General features: G+C 48.7%; 2 protein-coding genes and 1 pseudogene across 5 annotated transcripts in view; 1 reads left to right on the top strand and 2 right to left on the bottom strand.

Moving 5' to 3' along the window:
• On the top strand, positions 1–5,283 carry Paf1 (PAF1 homolog, Paf1/RNA polymerase II complex component). Its single transcript, XM_003467259.5, has 14 exons — positions 1–267; positions 777–806; positions 895–987; positions 1,682–1,803; positions 1,909–1,975; positions 2,062–2,163; positions 2,249–2,354; positions 2,451–2,519; positions 2,603–2,706; positions 2,788–2,904; positions 2,998–3,126; positions 4,327–4,432; positions 4,541–4,631; positions 4,714–5,283. The coding sequence occupies exons 1-14, from the start codon at positions 221–223 to the stop codon at positions 5,136–5,138; spliced, it is 1,608 nt and encodes a 535-aa protein (XP_003467307.1). The 5' UTR covers positions 1–220; the 3' UTR covers positions 5,139–5,283.
• Positions 5,284–5,410: 127 nt separating this feature from the next.
• The window catches only part of Samd4b (sterile alpha motif domain containing 4B), a 41,846-nt gene continuing 19,261 nt past the window's right edge, over positions 5,411–27,995 (bottom strand). For 3 of the 4 annotated variants that reach the window (XM_063252732.1, XM_063252735.1, XM_063252733.1), the window contains exons 3-13: positions 19,902–20,372; positions 13,938–14,177; positions 13,379–13,488; positions 13,138–13,224; positions 12,086–12,419; positions 11,334–11,419; positions 10,802–10,920; positions 10,023–10,221; positions 9,714–9,837; positions 7,770–7,853; positions 5,411–7,563 (exon numbers count right to left, since the gene is read on the bottom strand). In XM_063252732.1, the coding sequence (XP_063108802.1) occupies positions 7,535–7,563; positions 7,770–7,853; positions 9,714–9,837; positions 10,023–10,221; positions 10,802–10,920; positions 11,334–11,419; positions 12,086–12,419; positions 13,138–13,224; positions 13,379–13,488; positions 13,938–14,177; positions 19,902–20,372 (1,883 nt within the window). In that variant the 3' untranslated portion in view covers positions 5,411–7,534. The remainder of the gene's footprint in view (positions 7,564–7,769; positions 7,854–9,713; positions 9,838–10,022; positions 10,222–10,801; positions 10,921–11,333; positions 11,420–12,085; positions 12,420–13,137; positions 13,225–13,378; positions 13,489–13,937; positions 14,178–19,901; positions 20,373–27,995) is intronic. The other variant, XM_063252734.1, reaches the window with a different exon arrangement.
• On the bottom strand, positions 21,693–21,792 carry LOC111756015 (U6 spliceosomal RNA; annotated as a pseudogene).

Genomic DNA, 27,995 nt, shown 5'->3' with positions numbered 1-27,995 from the left:
GTAGAGGTGGAATTGAGAGTCCGTCCTCGGCGTTGCCTGCACGTTTACGTGAGTCGTTCCCGGAGCTCTTCCAGCCACCTCATCTTGTCCCAGCCCCCACTAAGAGCAGCACCGACCCGCACCCTGCCCCAGAGGCGGTGTCCATCGAGGTAGGCACGCCCTTCGGCGTCTGTCCGCGGCGCAGCCAGGACTCCGTCCGCGCCGCGGTGGCCTCATCGCTATGGCGCCAACCATCCAGACCCAGGCCCAGCGAGAGGATGGCCACAGGTAGGTACCATGCCACCTGGCTTTACTGCTTTCCCTGGTGTCTGTCTGGGTTTCAGCAGGTGGGCAGGGTAGAGGATGAGGGTTCTGCTTACAGAGCTACGGGGCCCCCCAGGTGTGCTGGTGACGTCACGGAGCGCTAACCTTTGACAGAGGAGGCGTGTTTTTCTGGGATGGGGTGTTGCCCCTTCCTCCCTTGCTATCGAGTTCAAGTATGGCACAGTTGGAAACTTCAAAAATGATCTTGCACTTAGGTTTTCCCAGGCAAGCTTTTGGAGCGCCCTGTCCCCCAAACATTTGAATACGTGGTTCTTTATTAAAGCGCTAGACAACATTCCTTCCCAGAAGGCTTGAGCGCTTGGACTCGTTCATTAAAGCATTTGGGCACTCTTCCTCCAAAAGGAATAGAATATTAGGTCCCTCCGTCCAGCTTTTAGCAATGTGGAAGCCTCTCTCACTTTGTCAGTCCTATTCTTCCCATCAAGCTATAAGTTATCTCTCTTCCCCTCCAGGCCCAATTCCCACCGGACGCTGCCTGAAAGGTGAGCTCCATTGTTTGCGCTGGGACGGGGAATGGGGTCCGGGAGTAGAGGTGGGGGCAGGAAGGGCCATTTTGACCTATTTTACTAGGTCTGGAGTGGTCTGCCGTGTCAAGTACTGCAATAGTCTGCCTGACATCCCCTTCGACCCTAAGTTCATCACCTACCCCTTCGATCAGAACAGGTAAGACCAAGATTAGGGGAGGGGAAATGACTTAGAAATAAGAGTTTCTTGGAGCCTAGACAGTACCTTCCCAGGACATAACAGGAAGTGCTCAATAAATACTAATGAATGAGGACAGTGGTGCACACTTGCAATCCCACTACTCAAAAGGTGGAGGCACAAGGATTGCAAGTTCTAGGTCAGTATGTGCAATTTAGCTATCCTGTCTCCAGAATAAAACACGAAAGCAGTGAGCATGTAGTTCAGTGGTGGGGTGTTTGCCAAACACATGTGAGGCCAGTACCACAAAAACAAATTAAAAAACTCGTGATCTGAATGTAGTGTCACATACTTGTAATCCTAACACTCTGGGAGGCTGAAACAGGAGGATCAAAAGCTGAAGCCCAGCCTGGGTAACTTAGTGAGTTAGCAAGACCTTGTCTCAAAATAAAATGGGTAGGGTGGGAGGTGGGGATGTAGCTCAGTGCAAAGTCCCTAGGCTTAATCTCCTATACCTCAGCATCCTCGCCCCTAAACTTAAATGAGTACAGCAGGCAGTACCCACATGCCCTCCCTCTGAAGAGCCAGCCTGACTTCAACATGGGAACACTCCACACTCAAGTTCCTCCCCAGAGAAGCATATCTTCTGGGAAGCAGGGATATGAGAGATGAAGCTGGAATCTAGAAACCAAAACTGGCTTATTTCCTCACCCAGGTTTGTCCAGTACAAAGCAACTTCCTTGGAGAAACAGCACAAACATGACCTCCTGACTGAGCCAGACCTGGGAGTCACTATCGACCTCATCAACCCTGACACCTACCGCATTGACCCTAATGGTGTGTGGAGAGACAGGGAGGAGAAGGAGGGGGAGGCTCTGTGCTAGGGCAGCAAAGGCCAGGCCTGGGTCTTACTTATGGTCCTCCTGCCCCCTTGCTCTCTAGTTCTCCTGGATCCAGCTGATGAGAAGCTTTTGGAAGAGGAGATTCAGGCCCCCACCAGCTCTAAAAGGTGAGAAGGTGCCAAGTGGGTAAAAGACTCTGCAAGAGGGAGGGGATCTTTTGTGGAATCTTGAGGTGCCTGATCTCCTACCTTAGGTCCCAGCAGCATGCAAAGGTGGTGCCATGGATGCGTAAGACTGAGTACATCTCCACTGAGTTCAATCGTTACGGCATCTCTAATGAGAAGCCTGAGGTCAAGTAAGTTGCAAATGGGAAAGGAGGGAAGGTGATTTCAGGTTCTGTCCAGTGGCCCCTAAAAAAAAGCCTTTCTTTTCATCTCCAGGATTGGAGTTTCTGTGAAGCAGCAATTCACTGAGGAGGAAATATATAAAGATAGAGACAGCCAGATCACAGCCATTGAGAAGACTTTTGAAGATGCCCAGAAATCGGTAATTGACAGCCTGGGATAGACAGAAGCAAACGCAAAGGGGTAGGTCCAGCTCTTCCTCCCTCTTCCCTCATCTTGTATCTTCCCCACTCCCCAGATCTCCCAGCACTACAGCAAACCCCGTGTGACACCAGTGGAGGTCATGCCTGTCTTCCCAGACTTTAAGGTCAGGCCTAGGGTGGGAGGTAGAGGGCCAGCCTCCCATGGCTGCCTGTTGCAGACTAACCCCAGTGCCCTCTGTCTTGCCAGATGTGGATCAACCCCTGCGCTCAGGTCATCTTTGACTCAGACCCAGCACCCAAGGACACAAGTGGTGCGGCTGCCCTGGAGATGATGTCTCAGGCCATGATCAGGTCAGGGGCCCTGCTGCCTATGCTGGTCTGTTCTTTGTTGTCTCTTTGCCTTCACTCATTAGTCTCTCTTCACCTAACCAGGGGCATGATGGATGAGGAAGGGAACCAGTTTGTGGCCTATTTCCTGCCTGTGGAAGAGACACTGAAAAAACGAAAGCGAGACCAAGAGGAGGAGATGGACTATGCACCAGATGATGTGTTCGTGGGTTGGGTTAGATTTGAGGGATTGAGAAGTGTTCCCCCGCTTCTCCTCAGGGATAAAATGGGGTGACCCCATGTCCTTATCCTCAGGTATGACTACAAGATTGCTCGGGAATACAACTGGAATGTGAAGAACAAGGCCAGCAAGGGCTATGAGGAGAACTACTTCTTCATTTTCCGAGAGGGTGATGGGGTGTACTACAATGAGTTGGAGACCAGGTACTCAGCACGCCTGATTAGCCTGCCTCTCTGCTTTAGACCCTGGGGCAAGGCAGGTAGATCGAGGACTGTGAGTTCAAGGCTAGCCTATGCAACTTCAGTGGGACCCTGTCTCAAAAAGGTGGAGGTAGTGGTGTTTGGGATGTATAGTAGTAGTGTAAGGCTCTGAGTTTAATCCCTGGCACTATAAAAAAAAGGTCATCAGATAATGCTGGAGGCAGTAGGAGCTCTTATGTAGGATGTAGGACAGCCAACTTTTTCAGATATTTGCATATATGTCTATTTATGTGTACATACACACACAATTGCAGTGTGGGGGGCAATACTGGAGACTGAACCAACCACCTCACTAAGCAACATCCTCAGCCCTTTTTTTGTTTTTTGTCTTTTTCCTTTTTTCGGTACTGGGGATCGAACTCACGAATGCCTGCTTGCAAGGCAGGCGCTTATGCCGCTGAGCTAAATCTCCAGCCCCAGTTCAGCCCTTTTGAGAGAGGATCGACTTAAAACTTTTCTGTCCTGCCTCACCTTCCTAGTGCTTACTACAGGTGTGAGCCACCATGCATAATTTAAAAACATCTGGCATCTAAGTTTAAAAACATGGCCCTGAGATGGGCATGGTGATATATACCTGTAGTGCTGCACCTTGGGGGGGTTGAGGCAGGAGGATTCCCTTGAGTTTAAGGCCAGCCTGAACTACATAGTGAGACCATGATTCAAAAACCAAAACCAAAAACATGACCCTAAAATTCTGTGCAGCCTGAAAGTTAACTGCTTAACTATCTGGGGGTAAGAGTTAGCACAGAGATCCGAAATTCTCATCCCATAGCCAGACAGGAAATGTGAGAGGCAGCAGAGAACTGGTTGACTCTGGGTGACCTGGAGCTCTTGGTGAACTTCCAAGGAGCACCACACCCCTATTTTAGCCCTCTGTTATGTTAGGGCCAGAAAGGTTCTGTTTCCACAGGGATGTAAGTTCCTATTTCTCAAAAGCAAGAAACCACATTTGGTGTCTCCTAAGTGCTGGTTAATAATTAATTCATATACACATCTCTTAACACATTTATGTACATGGTACACATGTAATGTTTCCTCTTGTGTGCCCTGAACCAAGCATTGATGGCGAATCAAGTCAGACCAGAACTTTCTCTGGAGTTAGATTGCATCTTCCACCCTTCTTTTGCAACTTGTCCTCTACAGGGTCCGTCTTAGTAAGCGCCGGGCCAAGGCTGGGGTTCAGTCAGGTACCAATGCTCTCCTTGTGGTCAAACACCGAGACATGAATGAGAAGGAATTAGAAGCCCAGGTAACAAGCGGCATTCCTGGCCCAGGGCCCCAACAGGAGGGTGGAGGTGGATGAGGACAGAGACCTGCCATCATACCCTCCTGCTTCCAATCCTACTTCTGCTTCTAGGAGGCACGGAAGGCTCAGTTGGAAAACCACGAACCCGAAGAGGAAGAGGAGGAGGAGATGGAGGCAGAAGAGAAAGAAACTGGGGGCTCAGGTAAAGGGAGAGAGGCCAGACCCTGGGAGCCCCAGGAGGGTGAGAAACTGACTCTGACCTCTCTCTCCCTGCTCCCTCACAGATGAGGAACATGAGAAGGGCAGCAGCAGTGAGAAGGAGGGCAGTGAGGATGAGCGCTCTGGCAGTGAGAGTGAACAGGAGGAGGGCGACAGGGATGAGGCGAGTGACAAGAGCGGCAGTGGTGAAGATGAGAGCAGTGAGGATGAGGCCCGAGCTGCCCGAGACAAAGAGGAGATCTTTGGTAGTGATGCTGACTCGGAGGATGATGCTGACTCTGATGATGAGGACAGAGGACAGGCCCGTGGTGGCAGTGACAATGATTCGGACAGTGGCAGTGATAGGGGTGGCCAGCGGAGCCGCAGCCAGAGCCGAAGTCGCAGCCGCAGTGCCAGCCCCTTCCCCAGTGGCAGTGAGCACTCAGCCCAAGAGGATGGCAGTGAAGCCGCAGCTTCTGAGTCCAGTGAGGCTGACAGCGACAGCGACTGAGCCCTGGGGCTTCAGAAGAGGGCCGGAGTGACAAGGTCTTTAGAGCAGAGAGGTACTCTTCTAGTGGTCTCTTTGTGAGCCCTCCACTTTGTTGATTCCCCCACCCTTTAACCTTTGCTGTTAATAAAGCCAACTCTTGACTTCCCTTCCCAGTGCCTCTAGTCTTATTCACCCAGCACCCCAACTCCCAGCCCCCAACCCAGGCGCTTGAGCACCCCAGCCTGAGGTATAGAAGCAAAGTTAGTTTCCCAAAAAGTAGAACATAACAAAGGTCAGAATCTTTTTTTTTTTTTTTTTCTCCAAAATAAGCCCAGACCATTAAACAAGTGAAACTCCAACAAGTCAGTCTTCTCCAACAGCGAGAAAAACTGTACAGTTACTCAAAGCTGATTCTGCCAGTGGGGCTGGGGACAGAAGTAGGTGGGGAGGGTAAAATCATGGAAAAGGGCCTGGGGGCACAGTGGGAGGGTTGGGTCCTGCTCATCAGAGTGCGGCGGCCTGCGTCCTGCACACTCTGCTGTCAGGAGGGGGCAAAACTCTTGCCTCCCTTTGTGTAGGGGGAGGATGTCCCCCACTACCTCCCAGTGCCAGGTAGGGTCAGCCCACCCTGATGGGGAGTGACAAAGGGACCAATCGGCTGAGGAGAGGTGAGGGTTCCATGAAGACACCCTGCTGATTCCAAAGGAGGTGGCCCCTCCATCCCACTTCCTGTAGTTAGTGGGAGGGGGCTAGAGAAGTCCTGGGAGGTTGAGGGGAATGAGCAAAGGCACAGAAACATGGAGGGGCCGGGGTGGGGACTTGCATAGGTTGATGAGTGTGCAAGAGGTACATAAATAAACCTGACACCCCACCCAGCCCGGCACTGGGAGAGGAGGTGGGGATCCAATGGCAGGTCCCCAGGGCCACTCTCCCCCCTGGCTCCCTCCTTCCCCTGGGCTCAGAGTGGAGGGAGGTCCACAGACCAGGAGGGCAAGGGCAAGAAGGTCCAGGGAATGGGCTGATAGTGCAGGGAGGGTGGTGGTTTTCAATTTTTTTTGTTTTTGTTTGTTTGTTTTTTTCCAACATTTTGTATTTATAATAACATACACAATGGTTACCAGCCATATTCATAACAAAAGTTATTCATAAAATGTATCTAAAAATAACATTTTTTTTTTCTTTTCGATGTGAAAAGCTTGAGAATGTCCCAGTGAAGCGGGTGGGTTGAGGGGGAAGAGGAGGTTGGAATAGGGGGACCCTGGCTTCCCCAGTCTGAACCCCAAAATCCCCTCCTCCCTTCACCTAGACCCCAGCACAGACCCTCATCAGGAACAGGGACCAAAGGGTCTGTGTGGCTGGGGCTAGGATGCGCCTCTGGGTTATGAATGATATAGTGTTCCACTTACATGAGGTCATGACATAATGGGGGCGGGGTGTGTATGGGAAAGGCTGAAAGAAAAAAGGGGCAAGGATAAAATCAAAACCAAACAATCCCCTTCCCCATGTTCCTAACTCCCAAGTCTTCAGCTGCCAGACCTGGAAGTGGAGAAGGATGTGTTGGTGAGGGAAGGGGATGTTAAGGCAACAGACTTCCTGACCACACCACTGCCCCAGCTGCCTACCTTTGACCTCTGTGCCTGGCAGCCAGGGCTTGGGGAGGGGAAGGGGAAAAGGGTCTGGGGAGGAGGCTCTGCCCTCTCCCCACATAAAGTCCAGGCTCCTTCAGCCACTGTCTTGGCTCAGAGAGAAGCCTGGAGATTCTAAAAATGACAGGGAATGATCAGAGAGAAAAACCGTTAAGAACTATATAAATATGTATCTTAAATAGGCCTAAGAAATTAATTGTAGAGAACCTCTGAGAAACAGGGTGAGCAGGTGAGCAAGGTGGCTCCTGTCCTTGGGAATGGCGGGAAAGGGGAAGGGCAGGGGAGAACAGAGGGAGAACCATCCCTCTCCTCGTTCTCCTCCTCTCCAGTATCACCCTGGGCAAACCAGCTGCCTGCCCTGCTCCTTCCTCCCACAGTGTCAAAGGGTTCTGAGCAGGCTCCACGGGCAGCAGGCAGTGTGGCTCTGGGGAAGTCTGCTCCCTTGGGGAGTAACAGGCTGTCAGTGGTCTGGAGGAGGCAGGGATGGGACAAGGCCAGGTGGTGGGATGGGGAGGAGGCAATCCCGCCAGTCCTTGCCCCTTGCCTGGCTGTCCCCTCTGTGCCCTGGCCTCAGCAGAGATCTCTCAATGGGCCGGGAGTGAGCAAGGCGTGTACCAATGTTAAACAAAAGTTAAAGGGTGAGAGAATAGAAAAATATCAGAATGTATAGCTGAGCCAGCCCACCCTCTCGATGCTGCAGAGAAGCCCGTTGGGGGCTGGCCCCCGCCCGCCGCCCGGGGAGCCTATGGGTGCGCTGGGCTGTGAGTCCTGTCAGATGGTGGAGGTTTTGTCAGTCCCATCTGTGATAAGAAAGGGAGGAAGGGAGGAAGATCAGGAGCTGGTGGTAGGCCCAAGGAAAGGCACTCATGTGGCCTGTTATCCCAGGCGGGCCCTCCCTGAAGTCTGGCCTCCCCTCAGGACCCTCAGGATGACTCTGAGTTGCTCAGTTCAGAGGTGGAGACGCTGGGTAGGTGGGAGCTGGGTCAGGGAAAGAGGAAATGCTCACCACCCAAGGCGTGTTCTGTCATGCTCAGACACAGAGACTCCAGGGTGGGATTGATCTCCAGGTCAGGCCCAGGGACTGGGCAGTCTGGGTGGGAGAAAGGAGAATGGAGGTGGTGAGGTAAGGACTGACTGAACTGGGTGGAGAGTGAGCTGGGGTGATAAAGGGTCTTGTTAGGAGGGCAGATACGAGAGCTTGTGAGGCATGCGCCCAACTGGAAGGAGGACACAACAGGCAGGCAGGAAGGACAGGGTAATAGGCCTGGGGGGTCACAAAGCAGTTAGGGGAGACAGCAGCAAGGACACAGGCTAGGTAATGCAAAAAGAGCTGGACTTGCACACAGAGGAAGTGATACGAAGCAAGGGACCTTTCCTGGAGGTCACGGGCTATGATTATTTCAGATACAGAAAACAAGTTGCACTGGGTGGTCTGGGCATCTGCCCCACAACTCCTGATGAGCTGCTCTCTGTACTTGGTACAAAAGCTAAATTAAAACCTTTCCTGTCCCCACTTGGATTTGTTCCTCTAGGCAGGATGAAACCCATGCAGGCAGAACAGGTGGAGCAAAGTAGGCAACAGCCATGGGGCTTGTCTTCAACCTTCTTAAATGGGCCTTCTTCCTATTCCAGCACCTGGGAAGCAGTCTACATCCCGAGGCAGACCTAGCTTCACCCCAAACTACTCCCTCAGCTCTTCACTCAAATAGAAAGCGGTCTGGAGCCCTGAAGGCCTGGTCCCTGATTCAGGAGCCTCAGCTTACATCTCCAGTCTCACCTCTCATCACCATCTACCCAAACCCTGAGCTCAGGTCGTATTAGATTTCTCTCTCCCTTAAAAACATCTCTTTTTGGAGCCAGGAACTCACTATGCATTTCAGGTTGGCCTAAAACTCACTATGTAGCCGAGGCTGGCCTTGAACTCAAAGCAGTTCTCCTGTCCCAGTCTCCCAAGTGCTGGAATTACTGGCATGGGGAAGAGTGCAGTCTGGCATGCTCAACTCTAAAAACATCTTTGGAACTTGGACAAATCACTTCTTTGTCTTTGCCTGCCTGGTGACTGTTAAGACTGGACTAATATTACGGTTCTCCCATGTATAGCTGGGAGGATTCAATTTACGGTGCCTGACAGAGCTGGGCACACAGCACACTGCAAAGAATTGTTTTTATGTTTTGCTCCTATGGTCCAACCCTCCCCTCCATTCATTCAGCATCATTTACACAAGCCATGGTCTATGCTAGAATGAATGAGATAGATAAAGGCTCCTTGACTGCACAGGCATTGGTCCACATCATCCCATAAATTAAGGGATGTGGCAGTCTGTAACGTAAAGAACTTAGGGTCACCTGAAAACCTAAGATCTCTCTAGGACTGCCCATTAATGACCATCCACTGCCCAGCAGTTGGCCCAGGAGAGGAGTCAATTCCTTCTTGACCAGCAAGGCAGGGACCCATGGCGAGTGCTCTCTCATCTCCTCTTGCTACCTGTTCTCCTGATTTTTGTGAGCAGGAGGCAAAGAGTCCTCTCATTTCCAACACCATGGAGAGCAGAGCCTTGTCTAAGAGCTGGTAATCACTGGCTTCTGAAAGAATACAGGTGGACACTCCTCCATGGATACCTCTCATTCCCTCTACCTCTTCCAAATTGAGTATTTAATGAGTCTGAGAGTAACAGAGAGTAACAAGGGTCCTAAAATCACTGCATAGGGAGGGAAAGATGTGGAGATGGGCCAGGGGTAAGAGGTGACAGAAAGTGGTGCAGAGTGAAAGCAGGATCTGAGACAAAACTGAAACAGGAAAAAAAAATCCTCTCCCAGGGTAGGGGCAGAGGAATGCAGAGCAGTGGGAAGTACAGGGAAAGTTGCTTTTACACTTCAGAGGGGACAGTGACCATGAGACCCAAAAAAGAGGGAGGCCAGCTGAGGAGTTTGGCAAGGCAGGGTACCTCACCTGGAGGGAACATGAGAATGGCCTGGGGTGACGAGTGAACCGGAAGTGAGTGGGTGCGTTGCACAGAGCTGCGACTCTGGCTGGGCATGCTGTTGCTGCCGCCGGGATTGGCAAACCACAGGTTCTGCACAGGACACAGCAAGAGGTGGAGGGGTGAGTAGAAAACAGGCCAGGGCCTAAGAGTGGGGGGTTGGCAAAGGAGTGCCCTTCCCTCTCAGCGAGGCCCAGGTGCAGATGCATGGATGCATATACCTCAGGCACTGCCCCTGTCCCTAGAAGCCCCAAGGATTCTGCTTCCAGTTGGCTCACCTGTCGGCCCTGGCCCCCAAGGCTGGGGCTGGTGAGGGCATGTCGAGGGGAGACACCCCCAATGCCTGAGGGGCTCAGGAGGCCCATCCTGCCAGGTGGGAGGGCCCGGGGAGGCATTGGGAACTGCCGCTGGGTCCGCCGGGCCACCCCCATCCCCACAGAGCCAGCTATGGGGAGTGAGTTGGAGCCAAATGCCCAGCTGTGAGAGAGCAAAAGGCAGGACGTTAGCTTAGATGGATAAGAGCCACTTGTGCTCTTCTCCCTTCACCTTCCCCACAACTCCAGTGAGTGTGACCGATCAGGAATCTGCTCTGAGTAAGATTCCCTAAGCACATGCCTGCATCACGTATTCCTGTCTCTTCCTGACCCAAAAGTATCCCCCAGGATGGAGACACAGTTTCTTCACTTCCATTTGAAACAGTTCTCTGAACTTCACTGGTCAAGAGACAGATTCCTGTCATTTGTTCGGTGTAAGAGATGACAGAGGCCCTGCATAGAGCTGAGGAGAAAGGTAAAGGGAAGGAGCTTGTTTTCTAGACATGTGTTGTCTTTTGCCAGCTCAGCATCCTATTTATTTTTTTGCAGTGCTAGAGATGGAACCAAGGGTCTCATCCATGCTAGGCAAGTGCTCTACCACTGAGCTACACCTCCTAGCCCTTGCATCCTATTCTACTGGTTAATATCCCTATTTTCCTTAGAGTTTCAGCCTAGTCCAGGTCACAAACACCTCTGTAAGCATGGATCTGCCAATCACAAGAGCCTGTGAGGCACTCGCCTACCCCTTCTGCTGTCGGTAGCTCTGCATATCCAGAGCGGCTTTGCGTGGGAACGTCCGGAGGAGCTTCAGCACCTGCTGTTTCCAGGACAGCAGCCGCTTCTTCTGCGTCTCAGTGAAAGCCTAGGATTGGGAAGGGAGGGGGCTGCTTTCACACTTGCCTCCCATCAACTGCTTAGATGTTCATGTTCAACTGCCCTGTGCCAGGCAATGATGGGCACAGAGGTGGATGTGTTCGTGGAGTGCACAGCTTATGTGGGAGAGACACACATACAATGTCATCCCTCTGCATCAGGGCAAAAAGCATGAGAGGTGAACCATTTTGGTGAGGGTATTGAGAACTGGGAGCGAATGGGAGTCAGGTAACTAATCCTGACAGGAGTATGTATGTCCAGATCTTCTAAGAAGCCACCCTTGAAGCCAAGGCTGGTGAGATGAGGGCCTAGGGGCAGGTACCAGGTAGGTCCCACTGCAGTGCTGGTTCTGGGAGGGACAGGGCAGCCTTTCTTTTCTTAGAGCCCTGGAGAAGATCTTACCTCATGAGTTAGGCACTTTTCGATGAGCTGGAGGTAACTGGTGATGTTCTCCTCATCTGGTCGGGACACCAGAAGCTGGGTACACACTGAGGGATACAAAGAAGAGCAGTTTATCCCCAGCATGCCTCCCACCACCCTGAAGCCCTCTCAGCCCTAGCTGGCTAGTGCAGGACAGACAGGAGACTCCAGCTGGTTAAGCCTCAACTAAGTGACAGGCACAGCACCTGGGGTGACATGAGTTAGATATATAAATCACCCACCAATGCCTTACATGACAAACATGCAGTCAATAAATACATTTTAATTCTTGCAACAGCAATAATCTTGTCAATGTAGACATTTTTAACTTAAGAACTTCAGGCCCACAATAGCCAGGTCACCTGTCCCAGGTCATACAGCCAAAAAGGTAAGGATCTAACTGTAAAGTCTTTTATGCCATGTTCCTTCTGGAAAAGCTAAACTACCATAAGCTTCACCATGCCCACCCAGCAGATCTGTGTTGCTGCAGAATCTCTGGCTTCCCCATGTCTATTCCCCCTGTATTGTAGGCAGACCCTTCTGACACTGTCCAATCTTCTGCTCAGGCTGCAGATGCTTTGAGTGCAAGGGTATCACTTCAGTCTTAGATCATCTCTGCAATGTTCCAGTGTCCAGGGGGCTTCAAGAAGCACTGCTCCCACCATATAACTGATGCCTGTGTTCACCCAGCTCTCTGCCTCAGGATTTTGGGGGCAGGCCCTAGCTGCTCTTACCTTTGCCCATCACCCGTGTAAACTGGCTGGGGATGTCTCCATCAGCAACAGGAGCCGGGGCTGGCTCACTGCCATCAGTGGGAGCTGGAGCTGGTGGAGGGGGGTAGTTCTCTGCAGCTGGAGGGTCCTTGGCCTCAGTGCCCTTGTCTGTGCTGGACTGGGCCAGGGGAGGCTCAGCACCTGGCAGCTCTCTTCGACCCCCATCTTTGGCAGTAGGGTTGGCAGCAGCAGCAGCCACAGTGGCCTGAAGGACACTGTAGGCCTTGATGGGAGTGATGATGATCTGCTGCAGCTCCTGCAGAGCATTCCGCAGATTCCCACCTTCCAGCACATCCTGTATTGGGAGGACACGGCTGGGATCACAAGCACCCACACAGTGAGGCACAGACAATGCCTATACGAATGGGATCCAACATGGTTTGGAGGAGACAGGTGGGTACCCTGGGTTCAGGCCCAGAGAGAAGACAGATAAGGACACTGCCAGCCCACATAAAGACACACACACACTTATGTACACACATTCCCTCTTCCCCTTGAAGGTGGAGGTGCACAAAACTCAGAAGAGAAGGTATTCTCATATTAGGGCCTCAGGCTCACACCAAGAAATCTAAGATTCAGCCCAAGACACTGAGAAGGAAAGAAACACCCAAAGATAACAATCAGGGAGAAGGCAAGAGGAATACAAATAGAGGCAGACAGAAGACAGTGAATGGATAAGAAACTAGCAAATGGGAAGAGATCACCCATAGACAAACAGAAACGCTGAAAGGGAGAGAAGAGGTCACATTAAAAGATTCTAGGATCACAGCCAGGACAGACATGGAAGGAAGCCTCTTAGCTACCAGGAAATGAGCTCTTTGATGCTGACTTGTACACTATTTCTCAAGTCTGACTCCCCAGGGTGGAGGCCTGGAAGTTAGATCTGAGGAGTAGGGAGGCCCAAAGAGAAGATGGCCCAGGTAGCTAGCTGGTAACAAGGATGACCCAAAGCCCTTGGTTCAATGGTAGACTCAGCAACCATTTGTCTTGGAGATGAGACACGAGGTCCTCACCTTCTCTAGGGACTTGAGGACGCTTTGTCTCTCACGCAGCTTCTGGATACTCAGAGCTATCTTGTGGCGGGCCCCTTTGGTGACATTCTGTGATAAGGACAAGAGACAAGAAGCTGGAAATGGGAGAACGAGGTACTTGGGGATGCCCCAACAAGAGACTCAAGAGCCAAGGATTGGGTTCCAGGGATAATGTCAAATGGTGCTGCCCCCAACACCTCCTCGATGGCCCTGTTGGCATCACCTGGGACTCCAGGTGCTGCTCAGTCAGTGTCATCATCTCCTCATAGCTCATCTGCGAGAAGAGGGCAGCATACTTATGCAAGCGTAGGCTCTTGAGCCAAGAGGGCACGTCTGTGGAAAAGGATGGAGAGTGAAAGGTCAGGAGTTTGACTCCAGGAACAGGGCAGAGGATGGACTGTGGGGAGAACAGGCATGAACCACAAGCAGCCTTCACCCTGCAGAAAAGTGGTGGTGCCATAAACTACTTCATTTGCTCTGTAGTTTTTTTCAGGTGGACTCCCCTTGGTAGGGGAACTGTTAAGATACCATATTGACTTCTCTAAACATTATCAATCAGTTACTTGTGTGACAGTTCCTCTATTAGACAGAGCCTGTGTGAGTGGATGTGGGGGTCCCTATGCTCTGCCTTGAGCCCAAAAGGCAGGGACTATCTTATCCTCTTGGACCCGTCCTCTTCTCACAGTGGTAGGCAAGTGGTAGCTACAACCAATTTTCTGTCATATAAGCTCTGCAGAGAGCTAGGGTTAGAGAAGGGTCCTAGTGCTGCACTCTGCTCATACCTTTCATACCACTGCCATCCTCCTGGAAAGTGTTCCGGCTGGAGCCCTGCTCCTCCGTCTGCTCACTGCCAGAGGAGGCCACGCTGCTCTGGGGTGAGAGGGGTGCGTGGTCCGGTGTGGTGAAAGGAGCCCGGGCACCAAGCTCCTCTGAACTTGGCCACTCACCAGGAGCCTGGGGGCTTGTTGGGATGAGTGACATGGAGCGCTTTAGTGGGCTAGGGTGGATTTGGCAGGGGAGACCTGGTTAGAGAAGGAGAAGGAAGAGATCAGGCTTGGGGATCTGACCGCAAAAGACCATACCCTGCAGACAATGCTGATGGGGAGGGACCCTGGGATCCAAAACTGTCTATCATAGACATGTCCAACCTGTGGGTCACCTTTTCTTTCATTCTTTTTTATTTTGGTGGAGGGAGGGCAGGTACTAGGGATTGAACCTGTGACTTTTGCACTAATCTACATCACAAGTCTTTTCTAATTTCTAATTCTTTTTGGTGGTGTGGAGGATTGAACCCATGACCTCATGAAGGCTAGGCAGGCACTGTATCACTGAACTGTATTCCCAGGCTTGTAATTTCTAATTTTGAGACACCATTTGCCAAAACTGCCCAGAATGGGCTCCCTAGACTGCTAGGACTACAAGTGTGTACCACCATGCCTGGCTTTTAAAAAATGTTTGAACTACATTTGGTGGCAAATGCCTATGATCCCAGCACTTTGGGAGACTGAGGCATGAGAATCAGTGCAAATTTTGGGCCAGCTTACGATACTGAGTTCAGTGGCAGCCCAAACTATACAATGAGGCAATGTGTCCAAAAAAAAAATTCCCCAAATTTTAAAGAAGTTTTGTTATTTTTATATGTACATGTTCTATATACGGCCCAAGATAATTCCTCAAAAAAGAGGAAAGTGGGGGGAAATAATGGTGGACCATAGGTTGTGCATGCCTGGCATACTAGATCTGCTCAATTCCTCACCCAATGCCCAATTCCTCAAACAAGCCATTAACCACTTCTCTGAACCTCCTTGCTTCCTATGGTAGCTCCCTGATCCAAACCTCCATATCCCTGGCTGGAATTACTGCTGTAGCCTTCATTCTTGCTTCCTATAGTCCCTTTCCTTCAGAACAACCACACTGGTCCTTATGAAAATGCAAATCTTAGTTTGTATCCTGCTTAAATTCCCAATGGCTTCTTTCACAGAACAAAATCCAAACTCTTCCACACACCTAAAGGGCCATGGAAGTCTTGACCTCTGCTTATCCCTGAGCTCTCATCTCCTCCAACCTAGGCCTTGTTCATGCTTTTCTAATTTTCACCCCTCCTGAAATCCCATACCTTCTTGGAACACTCAAACTTGTCCAAGGAGTTCTCACATGTACTTTCTTTCTTAAACTGGAGATGCCCAGGGCCTTGTGCATGGCAGGCAGATGCTCTACCACTGAGCTCCCACACTTGACTTTTTTTAGCCCTTATATTTTCGAGACAGGGTCTCATCTCACTGTCATTAAGTTGCCCAAGCTGTGTCTGAATTTGCATTCTTGCTGCCTCAATCTCCCAAAGTGCTGAGATTATAGGAATGTGCCAGTGCGCCTAATTTTGTGTGCCTACTCTTAGCAGTTGGTTTCTTCATATATCTTCTCAAGTGTCACCTCTTCTGAGGCCTGCACTGAACTTTCAATCTTATTTTATTTCTTTAATTGTCTTTTTGAGACAGGATCTTGCTATGCAGTTCAGTTCAGTTAACTTGGTAGACCAGGCTGGTCTTGAACTTGCAATGATTCTCTTGCCTCAGCCTCCTGAGTGTGGAGATTACAGGCATGCATCACCATGCCTGGCTTGAACTTTGAATTTTAAACTGTTGCCTCTTAAACTATTAGTCCAAATAGTTTTGTTATATTTCTCACAGCACTTACCCTGAATTTACTTTTTCTAGTTGCTTCTTTACTTAATTGTATTGCTCTGCTAGAATAGAAGATCTGTGATAGCAGGTATCTGCCCTAAATAAACATCATTTTATCTTTAGCAAATACAGTGGGCCTGGCCAGAGGAATTACTTCATTAGAACTTGCGGAAGTTCGTGAACTGCTTCTTCATCATTCCCTGTTATTGAGCTTTCTATCTCCATTTTTTCCTGTACTGAACCCAAGCTGGTCTACTTACCTCCTACCTGTTTCACTATGCAACCTAGGCTGGCCTCAAACACAATTGTCCTACCTTAGGCTCCCACATGCTGGGATTACAGGCATGTGCCACCATACCAGGCTGTTCATCCCATTTCTGGGATAAGCCAGAAATAGTCAATCTTTCTTCCCAGTGATGGAGACTAAACTCATGACACTGTGCATGATAGAGAAATGCTCTACCACAAGGCTATGTCCCAATGTCTCCAACCTGATTTTCATCTGAGACAGGGCAGGTTTCCATGAATACCCAGACCTTTACATGTGCCTTTGCTCTCTTCCCAGTCACCACTGCTCTTCCATCCTTCTCCACCAGCTGTTTTTGCTTTCATGCCTCATTCAAGTGTTCCCTCTGGCCAGCCTCTTGCACTCAACTGTGGGGTGTGGAGGATGGGAATCCAGTCCAATCATTTCTGCATCCCACAGACTGGGTGCAGGGCAAACACACAGAAGCCTTCCAACCAAGTTTCATAAAGGACAACTAGTTGCTAAGGGACCTGTGAGTTTAATACAGGGAACGCAGTAGTAACCCAAGTCAGCCTAGAGCAGTGGTGGTGAACCTGTGGCATACAAGCTGCAGCAGACTATTATCATTGGAAGCTCTTAAAAAGTTAACCACCAAGCGCCTAGAAGAAAAAGACTAAAGCCAAAAAAGCCTGGGTAGGTTAGGATATCAAGGCCCAGGAAGCTGAAGTCCTCTGCCCCAGTTCCCACAGGGAGTTCTTTTTCTGATGGAAAGTCTGGGGTTCCTGCCAGTGCTTCACTGACACCCAGTCCAAGGAGGAGGGCCAGTCTGGTGCAGGTCCATGGCACCTTCTGTCACCATGTGTGACAATACTGATGCTCCTAGCCAAGAAGTTACCTGGCAGAGAGCAGTACCCATGCAGTAAGGCCAGTCGTAGCCTTTAACCAGGACTACTGGAATTTGCTACTCAGGCTCCTTCATGTCTCTGGACTCCCCCAGCCTTGGTTTCTGCCCCAGTTGGGAATCCTACAAGATGGCACACTAGGTCCTGGAGGGTTTGGGCGGGGGTGGTGCTACAAAATCCTCAATACAGGCCTTTGTGCCTGTCCTGGTGCTTCTGGCCTTCTCCTTCCTTCTTTCTCAGCCAAGAAGGAGGTAAGCAAGTCTGGGAGGGCAGGAAATTACCCTGACTGGAATGACTGTAGTTCCTGAGAAGCCCTGCTTGGCCCTGCACTGGGGTGGAGCCTGGCCATAGCCTAAGAATTATAAAAACAGGAACGCCAGCCAGAGATCTAGGACCTCGCACTCTCCAAGAAACCCTGGTCTGTCCTTGGCAGCACCTCAAACCTACCCTCCTTTCCAAGCCAATCCTTGCTTCCCACTTAAAAAGTATTTTAATGGTTTCCTGTTTCCTGTTACTGCCTGAAATCCAAAAGCTTCATCCTATTACAAGCCCCATATCCCTTGCCTGTAGCCCTAAAACCTGAGTTCAAATTTTCACTCTGCCACCTCTGAACTGAGTGTTCTTGGCCAGATTACTTCATTCACCTGTCTGCATCCATTTCCACATGAAGTCTTTAGAATATTGAGAGGCATGTGGAAAGCATAAGTGTCTGCTACTTCTATTATCCATGTAAATACATCTCAGCCAGACTTGCACACTATTTCCTCCAATCTGCCAGATTCATGACCTTGATTTGTACTGGGTCTTCAGCACAGAATGCCAGATTCCTTTCTGTTTTGGTCCAAGCCCCTATCCATCCATCATGGTTCAATCTGGCAATCGAACTCTGGGCCTTGTGTTTGCCAGGCAGGTGTTACGCCACTGGGCTATGTCCTGGGCCTACGTTGTTCTTTAAATTGGCTGGGGGTCCTGGAAGTGTAACTCAGTGGTAGCCCAGACAAGGACCTGGGGTTGATCTCCAGTGCAGCCAAAAGGAAAAACAACAAAAAAACCTGTTGTAGTCCCCAGCCTGGAAGCCCAGAAAGTATGGTGGAGCTTATCCTGCAAGGGTGACCCCTGCCTTGAGGTCTGAGCAGGTCTAGGATAGACACCTCCAGGTAGAAGAATTACAATACACTGGTTTAGAGTATGAGCTCTAGAGACAAAATGCTTGGATTTAAATTCCAGCTAAACCATTTTGAACACTTTGATTTTTCTGAGACTTAGCCAAGGTTCTGGGTTTACAAGCACAAAGTACCTCTGAGAAACCAGCTATTTCCTCAACATGTGACATTTCACTGTCACTGTCCTATTCTGGGTTTTTTTTCCTAACAGGCATTGAACTAATGACCTTGTGTTTTCCAGGCAGGTGTTTATGCCACTGAGCTAAATCCCAGGCTGCCCCATTCTGTTTTAACAGTGCTTGCCAAAGTGGGCTGACCACCCTTGAGGTTAAACTGTAGCTCTTCACCTTGCCTTAGATGGCGCTGCCTCCCTAATGCATTCATTTCAACCAACATTTTAAAAAGATACTGTGACACCAACTCTGTTTGCTCACCCAGTCTCTGGGGGCACTTACTCAGAGAGCCCTTTCAAGCTCACTTTGTTGGTAGGCCAGCACAGTGGTCAGAGGCAGGCTCTGGCATCACAAGGCTTGGGTCTGAACCGTGGAAAGTTCTATCATTTGTTCTATGTGGGAATACAAGACGTCATCTCTTTGGGCCCTGATGTCCTTATCTGTCAAATAGGACTAACAAAATGACCATGATAAGGATTAAATAAGATCATATCTGAAAGGGTGTTTATAAAAGTGTATCTAGCATAACTAATACTCAAAAAATGTTACCTATTATTGCCTTGCAGCATGAATCACATCTTATATAGAGGAACAAGGCTGTAAGCTTAAGAGGCCAGATACAAAGAGCTAGGTGAGCTGCAAGGAATGTCACATGATGATGTCTTCTATCAGAGGTCACAAATGCAAGGCTCTCAGAGGCTAGGCAAGTATCACAAATTCTCAAAGGGGGTTTGGTGAGGCACATATACAGTTTCTGTTGTTATTTTTGTGTGTGTGTTGTGAGACAGGCTGTCTTTCAACTAATGGCAATCTTTCTGTCTTAGCCTCCCAAGTTTGGGGAGTACACATGTGCACCATTATGCTTGGCTTGTGCAGAGTTTAAAGGGGTGGCTGATATTCAATTCTCTCTTATTGCTGCTATTAGGAATACATATCTTGAGTCACCAGAACTCTGTGGTCTTCACAAGAAGCTGGCAATCTGATTTTACAGGAAAACCCTTGTAGCACTAAACTTATACATTTTTATTTTATTTTTTTTTCATTTTTGGTACCAGGGATCGAACTCATGATCTTAAGCTTGCCAGGCAGGCATTGTGCTGCTGAGCTATATCCCCAGCCTCCTTCCTCCTTTTGAGGGATAGGGTCTTGCTATGTTGCTTAGGCTGGCCTTGAACGTGTGATCGTCCCATCTCAGCCTCCCAAGCAGCTGAGATCACAGCTAGGTGCTACCACATTCATTACCAAACTTATGTTAAAACACATCATAATGAAACCAATGTGTGAGTTCAGTAAGCTATTTTTGTAGGGGCTGGGGATTTAGCTCAGCGGCATAACTGCCTGCCTTGCAATCAGGCAGTCGTGAGTTCGATCCCCAGTACCGATAAAAACGAAAAAGACCAAAAAAAAAAAGGCATTTTGTAGGTCAGATTTGGCTCTGGGAACACTAATTCACAGTCTCTGCACTGCCTCATTCAGTTGAGGTCTGGTGAGGTTGTGAATTTGTCCAAGGCCACAGAATGAGAGAAGACAGTACAGACCGACCATTTTCAAGTAGGCATGATCTCTTAGAATACCCTCACCTGTGTTTGCGTTGCTCCCAATACTGTTGATAGCTGGCGGCACCGAGCTGGATGGGTGAAAGGGCACGTGTCCATTTTCCCGGGGTGGTTTGTCCTGCCAGCCTGGCCCTGCCTCTCCAGGGCCTAGCTCTGCAGGGCCTCCCCACTCATCGGAGCCTTGGCGTGAGTGGTAGGAGGGCTCTGCCCGGGTACAGAAGCCACTAGCCAGTCGCTCTTCAAGGTGGCTTAGCCAGAGGGCCAGTGCATTGCGGTCCTCCAGAGTGGTGGCTGGGTGGATGAGAGCATAAGAGAGCAGCTGGCGGCTTTCCTCAATGAAGGCATTGCTCTCAATTGAGTAGGCCAGTACTTTCTGCAACAGCCTCATGTACTCAGATTTGGCCTCTGTGTTGCCTGGTTGAAGCAGAGGCAGGTGGGATAGCAGGAGGGACACCACCTTCTCTTTGGACTCTTGTTGCCACTGGCTGACGATGGCTATGAAGGATAAGAAGGGATGTCAGTAGTCTGGCTGGGAGTTACTATAAACCCAAGAGAACTGCCCTGGTCTATTCTTTCAGCTTCAAGCTCCTCTCCTTTCTCTGTTCATGACTCTCAACCTGGATCAAACTTTTTCTTTTGCTGTTGTTTCTTTGAGAGAGGGTCTCACTATGTAGCCCAGCCTGGCCCCAAACTCAGTGATCTTCCTGCCTCAGCCTCCCAAGTGCTGGGATTACAGGCGTGTCCCACCATGCCTGGCTGAAATACATTATCCTTCAAGAGCAATTTTTCTTGGTTCTATCAGGCCCATTCTCAAAAATTCGAAGTAATTTTCAATCAGTGAAACCTGCTATTCTAGAATCCAAGGTCCTCTTGCTGCTCCCAGGCCTATTCTTTTGCTGCACCTGACCCCTACCCCTATTATCATCATGCCCTCTCCTTTCTTTCCCTCATCAAAGCAGCCTTCTTCCTGATTAGAGAAAGTAACAGAATAAAATAGTTAAAAGCTTGGGCTCTGGAAGCAGGTGGTCTAGACTCTTCAATTTACTAGCCAGATCTCCACAGAACAGTGTTTTTTTTTTTTAATGGAATTGAACTCAGCACCTTCATAGTAAGCTACATCCCCAGTCTTTTTAAAATTTTGAGACAAGGTCTAAACCGCTCCAGTTGGGCTTAAATTTGTAACCTTCCTGCTTCAGCTTCTCAGAGCACTGGGATTATGGGACTATACCACCACACCTGGCTAAGCAATTTTACCTGTAACATTTGAGAGTTAACTACAGCACCCAGCTCAGCACCGCTTTGAGAGTCAAGGAGCTAATAAAGAGGAAAGAGGTCTAGTATTTAGAACATGCATAATAAACGCTGGCTGCTGTTTAACTGGCTTTGGCTTCTAGTTCCCCTACCCACAATCTGGCCCCTACAAAGAGACGGTTTCATGCCTAAATCATACCAGGATATTGTGTTCCTGATCGGGAGATTACAGTGGGATATAGCAAGACTAGACCCCCGCCCAGGAACTTACAGCTCAATATAACCTTCATTTCTAGGTCATGCCCTATCTCCTAGTTCTGCAGATAGAGTCAGCTCAGAATATTCCCACCTTCTAAGGGTTCTCTACGCTATAGTCATTCAAATTCCCATACTAGGGCTGAGATTCAAAGTTTCAACCTATGACAATCTTTCTACTCAAACTGTCTTTTAAAAAAAAGTGATAATCGCTGGGGATTTAGCACCATAAGCACCTGCCTGGCAAGCATGAGGTCACGAGTTCAATCCCTGACCCCCCCCCCAAAAAAAAAGTGACAGAAATTTTACAAAAATATAAAGTACTTCATAAATTTGGGTGTCACCCTTGTGTAGAACCCATGCTGATCTTCTCTATACTGCTCCAAATGTAGCTAAAGTTACAGCTCACTTTTTCTTCCCTTTGTTTCTCCTCTGTTAGCACGAGGGATCCAACCTCATGCATGTCAGACAGGTGCTGTAACTCTGAGCTACAATATACATCCTGTTTAAAACTTAATTATTACTGGGGATTAAACTCATTAATTACTGGGGATTTAACCCTGGGCCTTGCACATGCTAGGCAAGCACTCACCACCCAACTATGTCCTCAGCACTTTTTGAGACCTATTGCTCAGGCTGGCCTTAAATGTGGGATTCTCCTGCCTTAGACTCCAGAGTAGCTGGGATTATAGACTTCCACCTCCATGTTAGCTTTGATGTCTTTTGTTTTTGTACTGGGGATTTAATCAAGTGCCTGAGCTCATACTGAGCTACATGCCCAGACCACCTGTTCCCCCCTTTTCTACTTTTTGTTTTACTATTATTATTATTATTTTTTTTTTTTTTTTTTTTTGGTATCGGGGATTGAACTTAGGACCTCATGCTTACAGGGCAAACACTTATGCCACTGAGCTAAATCCCCAGCCCTACTTTTTATTTTTGAATAAGGTTTCTCAAAGTCACTCAGTTGTTCAGGCTGCACTTAATTTGTAATCCTCCTGTCTGCTTTCCAGAGTGCTGGGATTGCAGACAAGCACCATCACTGCCAGCTCCAGTGTCTTTTATATAGACTGTCTAATGTTGCCCTCTTCTAAGACACATCACTCCGTGCATGTGTGACCTTGACCTCTTCCTCCCAGCCCAATGTCTGAAAACCTATGGGAAAACCAACTTTTTCCCTCATCAGCAAGGCAGCTTCCTAACAGTAAGATCCCAGGCTAGATGCATGAAGGAGACCTTAGGAAGGGACTGTTACAGTCTAACTGTCCCATTCAAAAACCTTATCATCACTTTTGTGACTAGTCAAACAGAGAATGGAGATGATGCTGACAAAGCAAAGGAGAGCAGCAAACACCACCAATACTTGAGAAAGAGACAATGCTCAATGGCTAAGGCCAACCCCGTCCTCACTCTTGGGGAACAAGATTTGTAAGCCTAGGTGATGGTTTAGACACCTCAAAAGTGAGTTTGAGTGATGTGCTAACGCTAAGGTCCTAGAAAGAAATAAAGGAGCTGGTTCTAACTGGACAAAGCTAAGACCACACAGTAGATAATGAAAAAGAACAGGCAAAGATATGGCTAATGTTTCCTCTACACTACTTAGTGGCAAGCATGATCACTTCACTGAGCTCTTTCTCTGCTATAAAAGGGAAATCAGATTAAGTCCTACATGGAATGGCTGCTGGAGTTAAATGTAAAGTTAGTTTTCAGCAAATACTGGCTGCTATTACCAGTGTATCTTTTTGACTCCTTTTAAATACAGATTTTTTTTTTCCTTCCCCAAATACATAGATTCTAAAGGCATCAGCCAGCCTAAGAAACAGGCTGAGTATAGGCACATATAAGGGAAGCTTCAAAAACCTAGGTATCCAAATCTTTCAATATGTCTAATCCCAACACTTAGAGGGCTGAGGCAGGAGGATTGCTGTGAGTTCAATGTCAATCTGGGTTACATAAGCAAGTTCAAGGCTGGCCTGCTCTACAAGTGAGACCTTGTCTCAATGAAACAAAACAAGTCTTTCAACTCTAGGGCCTCTGGTATCCTTCCTTTATCCACACTGCAGGACAGACACCTGACAAGCTGCACTGACATTTGAAAACTGCCCCTTTTGTATCCCTCTCTTAATCACCTGTTCAAAAGACTCTGGCCTAGAAGTCACATTAATTTTCTTTTTTTTTTCATCTTTTTCATTTTTACCGGTACCGGGAATCGAACTCACAACTGCCTGCTTGCAAGGCAGGCGCTTATGCCACTGAGCTAAACCCCCAGCCCCCAATTTTCAACTACTTAAATCTGTACCACTAGGGAAATAAAATCATGTAACTCCCAACTCCTAGTTATATAATTTTCTTGGCCAGGTCCTCTCTGCTCCAAGCTTTCTAGAGATTCACTGGTAAAGTGCCCACGGTTCATGTATTTATTCAAGATCATCAACTAATGCCATGGCCACAGTATTGGGCAGAATAACAGAATGAACGGTACTGCTGGCACCAAAAGACAGTAATATTGGACAATTATTTATTAAGCAAATGCTATGTGCCAGGCACTAGTGTTAAGAACAGGACTGGCTTTTGTTTTTGAGACAGGGTCTTGCTTTGTGGTTCTGGCTTGAATTCACTATGTAGCCTAGGCTGGACTCAAACTTGTGGCAATCCTCCTGCTTCAGCCTTCCAAATGCTTGGATTGCAAGTGTGTGCCATGCTGGCCAGCATGATTATTTTTTCCTTTTTTTTTTTTTTTTTTTTTTAAAGACTGGATCTTATGTAGTTGAGGGTGGCTTCAAGCTCATGGTGATCTTCCTGCCTCAGCCTTCCTAGTGCTGGAATTACAGACGTGTCACCACGCCCAGTAGCTTGACTGGTTTTTATTCCCACCCCAACCTTTATACTTTAGCATTCCTTCTTCCCAGATAAGATTTGGGAAGTGCAATCACTTTCCCAAGGTGACAGAGCTAGTGAGCAACTGTGAATCTAGATTTGAACCTAAGTCTGCCTCTAGAACCTGGAGACTTTTACTATACTCTTCTGTCTCTCCAATGCCAGTGTTCTTTCCTCTTCCTAGGCTGGCTTTCCAGACCTCCAGCATCTGCAACTCAAATGCAGTCTTTTGAAACAACTCCCTATGACCACAAAGCTGTCCCTCATGCCATCTCCATATCTAAGGATATTTCCAAGGTGGAACAGGCCTTCCCAATGTTAGAAAACCTTTCCTGCCCTCTCACCTCTCGGTGGCACTAAGTCACGTGGTAGGGAACTAAATCCCCACACCCCTTTTCCTAACTTAGCCCCTGAGGTTTCAGTTCTTCATGACAAGAAGAAATGCAGTAAATAGTATTAAGGACAAGAAATAGACTCGTATTCCAGCAGTGTTGTGCAGATGCTTCCTCCTCTGTAAAACGGATTATAGGGCTGCTGGAAAGATTTGCAGAGGCAATGTATGTTAAACATTAGACAGTGTGCCAATAGTGGGCACTTGGAATATAGCTCAGTGATGGGTATTTGTCACCCTTCTCTTCCAGCAGTCAGCCTGGCCCTCTATTCCTAGCCAGATACTGTCAATTGGTGTTGTTCAGGCCTTGCAGGATAGCCAGAGGCATCTCAGACAGAAAAGAAGCCTTGTCTAGCCCCTCCCCCACCCTAGAATACTGCCAGGACCCCAGAACTAAGGGACACAGCTTCTCCTCTGGTACTGCCAGGGGACGTGACCAGAACAGCCTCATGGACTAGGCTCAATAAAGGACCTTGTTTTACTGACCAAAAACAGGAGTGTAGTTTTGGACAAATAGAGAGTGACCATGGGCAAATCTGTGTTCATATGCCTGAGTGTTGGTGGCGGTGGTGCGAAGGGCGGGCCTCCTATTACTGGGAAGCATCAATGAGTCCTGGAACTAGTCCAAGGAATTTGTGCAACCTCAGGGCCCTTGGGATGAGGCCAGCTGGGGCCTCAGATGATGGGTGGGGATGAAACTTCTAGTTTCCTGCCCAGATCAGAAAAGCCTGGCCAGAGCTGAGGCACAGCAGGAACTCAATGAACCTGCACAATTAAACCCAGATGGTTCCTGGAAGACAGTAGCATCTATGTATGTATAATGTGCCCTTTCTAGGATTCTCCCAACCTTGGGTCACCCTGTTCCCTGGTCTCAGGATAGCATACTAAGAGCAAAAACTCAATAGGCAAAGTTTCTGGGTTTGAAATCTAGTGTGGCTCCCACAACCTAGGCCAGTAAAATGTGTGCCAATCTTTTAATCTGTCTGAGCCTTGGTCTCTTCTTTTGTCAAATGGAGGCTATAAAAGTCCTTATGTCACAAGAGTTGTAGAGACAGTAAGATAATCTGCAAAGTACCCAACATGTGCCAAGTGCTCAGTGTATTTAACTATTATTGTTGTCACTGCTAGTTGGACACCAAATACCATGCTGTTTCAGAGCTGGGGCAGTTTATTTAGAAAAGCACATCTGGGACTCCCCCTTATAATTCCCAACAGGGGTGGGGAATTTCATGCAGCTATTTACCAAAACCAGACAAGTCTTTGGCTCCTTGAAGCTAAAGGCACAGTAAGAGTGATGAAATTCTGGTTTTGTTTGGTACCTAGAACTGAACTCACGACCTTGTATTTGCCAGGCAGGCGTTTATGCCACTGAGCTAAATCCTCAGCCCTTAAGAGTGATGAAACTCTGGAGGTGGGCAGATGGGGGAGGGGGCTGGAGAATGCTGTAATGCCACTGACTGCCTTCTTACCAAGCTACAAACCTAGACTCTGTATGCATGGAGAGGGTAGAGGGTGAGGAAGACTACTGCATGAGTGCCCTCCTTGGCACAGTGGCTATAGGGCAGGGCTGGCCAGGTCACTAGAGCTAGGTAGGTCATGACCCTGGGCCCTGGAAAATCATAAAAACCAAATATATCTTCAAAACTGTTATAAAAGCAAACCCATTTTTATGTGCTGGGCTATTGCAACAGTTGTGGCAACCTCAGGCAGCAGCCAGAGGGCTGGGGTTTGGCTCTAAACATGCCCTTTTCTGCTTCAAGCCAGCTCACACACATATGGGGCAGGGCCAGGGGGCTCACATTTTTGTTTGATGATCTGTGTCAACAGAGCTGTAAGGGGAGGGTGGAGGCATAAGGACTGAACTCTGGTGACTCACTTGCAGAGTCCCTCCTCAGTTTCCCCACCCAGACTCAACGAGCCAGAAAGGAAGGGGCTTACACCTTTTGGATACAAAGACTGATTCAAAGACAGGAGGAGGGAAGAAACAGGAAGTGTGGCTCAGGGAAGTAATAGGAGCAGAGAAGGGGCAATCAGCTCTTCTTGGCTCCGATCTCTTCCTCCTGTCCATGGGAAGAGAGTGCTCGTCCAAGCCTGCATCACAGGGGAAGGAGGAGGCCAGTACTGTTACAGCTCCTAACAGAAGGCAGGACTGTACTGGGAGAAGGAACAGGGAGGATGACAAGGGGACACTTGAGGCCTCTCCCTTCCTGTTCTGGAGATCTCGAGTACTGCTTTTCTTTCTCTGTTCCTGGATACTGCCTCAGATTTTGCACCTATGAAACGAACACTAGCTGTTTGGACTGCAGGGCTGCTCTGCATCCTGTTAGCACAGACCAGAGCTCCCTTCAACAGCTTTAGGCTCCCACTCTTCCACTCTCCATTTCTAGGTCATGTGACAGAATCCTTACCATCTTGCAGGACCCACCCATAATCAGCATCAGCATCTAGTGGTTCTTCATTGAATACACACATGAGGAGGGCTCTAACTCTCTGAGGATAGGACCTAGGCCTCACATTATTTTTTAGAAAGTCCCTGATGACACAAAGCCAGAATTCGGATACTTTTCTGTAGGGTAATTTCTGTGTTCCGTGTCTTTTCTGTGGAGAAGATAGGTAGGCAAACACTCACCCAAACCCAGTCTCTCCTTGGAGAACTAGAATGAAAAACAGAGTTATTTGGGTAGGACAAGGAAATAAAACCCAAGAAAAAAACAGAAGATCTGCCTTACTGTTTAGGTCTCCAGCTTTGAACTGAAAAGCCATGGAAGGGCTTAGGTCTCTGCAATGGGCAGCTCTTAACTGGGGACTCATGGGTCAACTGACCAGAAGATATGGTTGGTAGGATAACTATGCATCTTTGTGGAGAAGGCAGAAAACAAAAGCAAATTTCCAGGAGGAAGGGGTCCATTTATCTTTTGGGGGGAGCATGTTGGTAGTGGTACTCAGGACCTCACATATGGTAGGCAAGCACTCTACCACGAGCTACAGCCTCAGCCTGCATTAACTATTAAGAACCACTGTTCATGGAGAATGTGCTAGGGCCCCAAACAAAGAAAGTAATATGGCTGTGGCTCTGCCTAATTTGGCACATTTTTTCAGAGCGCAAGAGGCTTTTAAAAGTACTTACAACAACTCTCGCACATCCAGATAGGATGCCTCAGGCCCAAGTGAGGGGGGACTGATCCAGAACCTAGAGCTATTAGTGGCAGAGGTGGATCTGTATGTCCAGTGTGTCCCTGATCTTCCATCCCATGACAAGTGAATCACCCAGCACCACATCATCTCTTACAATGCCTGGTCATCAGAAGAATCTGGCTACTCTTTCCCAGGCCTATTGATCTCCT

This window comes from Cavia porcellus, unplaced genomic scaffold (genome assembly GCF_034190915.1).
Source record: "Cavia porcellus strain 051 isolate PalLab524CR breed Dunkin Hartley unplaced genomic scaffold, mCavPor4.1 scaffold_7, whole genome shotgun sequence".
NCBI lineage: Eukaryota > Metazoa > Chordata > Mammalia > Rodentia > Caviidae > Cavia > Cavia porcellus.
This window is presented reverse-complemented; position numbering and strand designations above follow the sequence as displayed.

What these genes read in the sequence shown, in the direction of transcription:
- Paf1 (XM_003467259.5), top strand. Translation starts at nt 221, where the DNA reads ATGGCGCCAACCATCCAGACCCAGGCCCAGCGAGAGGATGGCCACAG. An exon ending in CAGCGAGAGGATGGCCACAG is followed by an intron (nt 268 to 776) that starts GTAGGTACCATG and finishes CTTCCCCTCCAG; the next exon opens with GCCCAATTCCCACCGGACGC. An exon ending in TTGAAGATGCCCAGAAATCG is followed by an intron (nt 2,355 to 2,450) that starts GTAATTGACAGC and finishes CCCACTCCCCAG; the next exon opens with ATCTCCCAGCACTACAGCAA.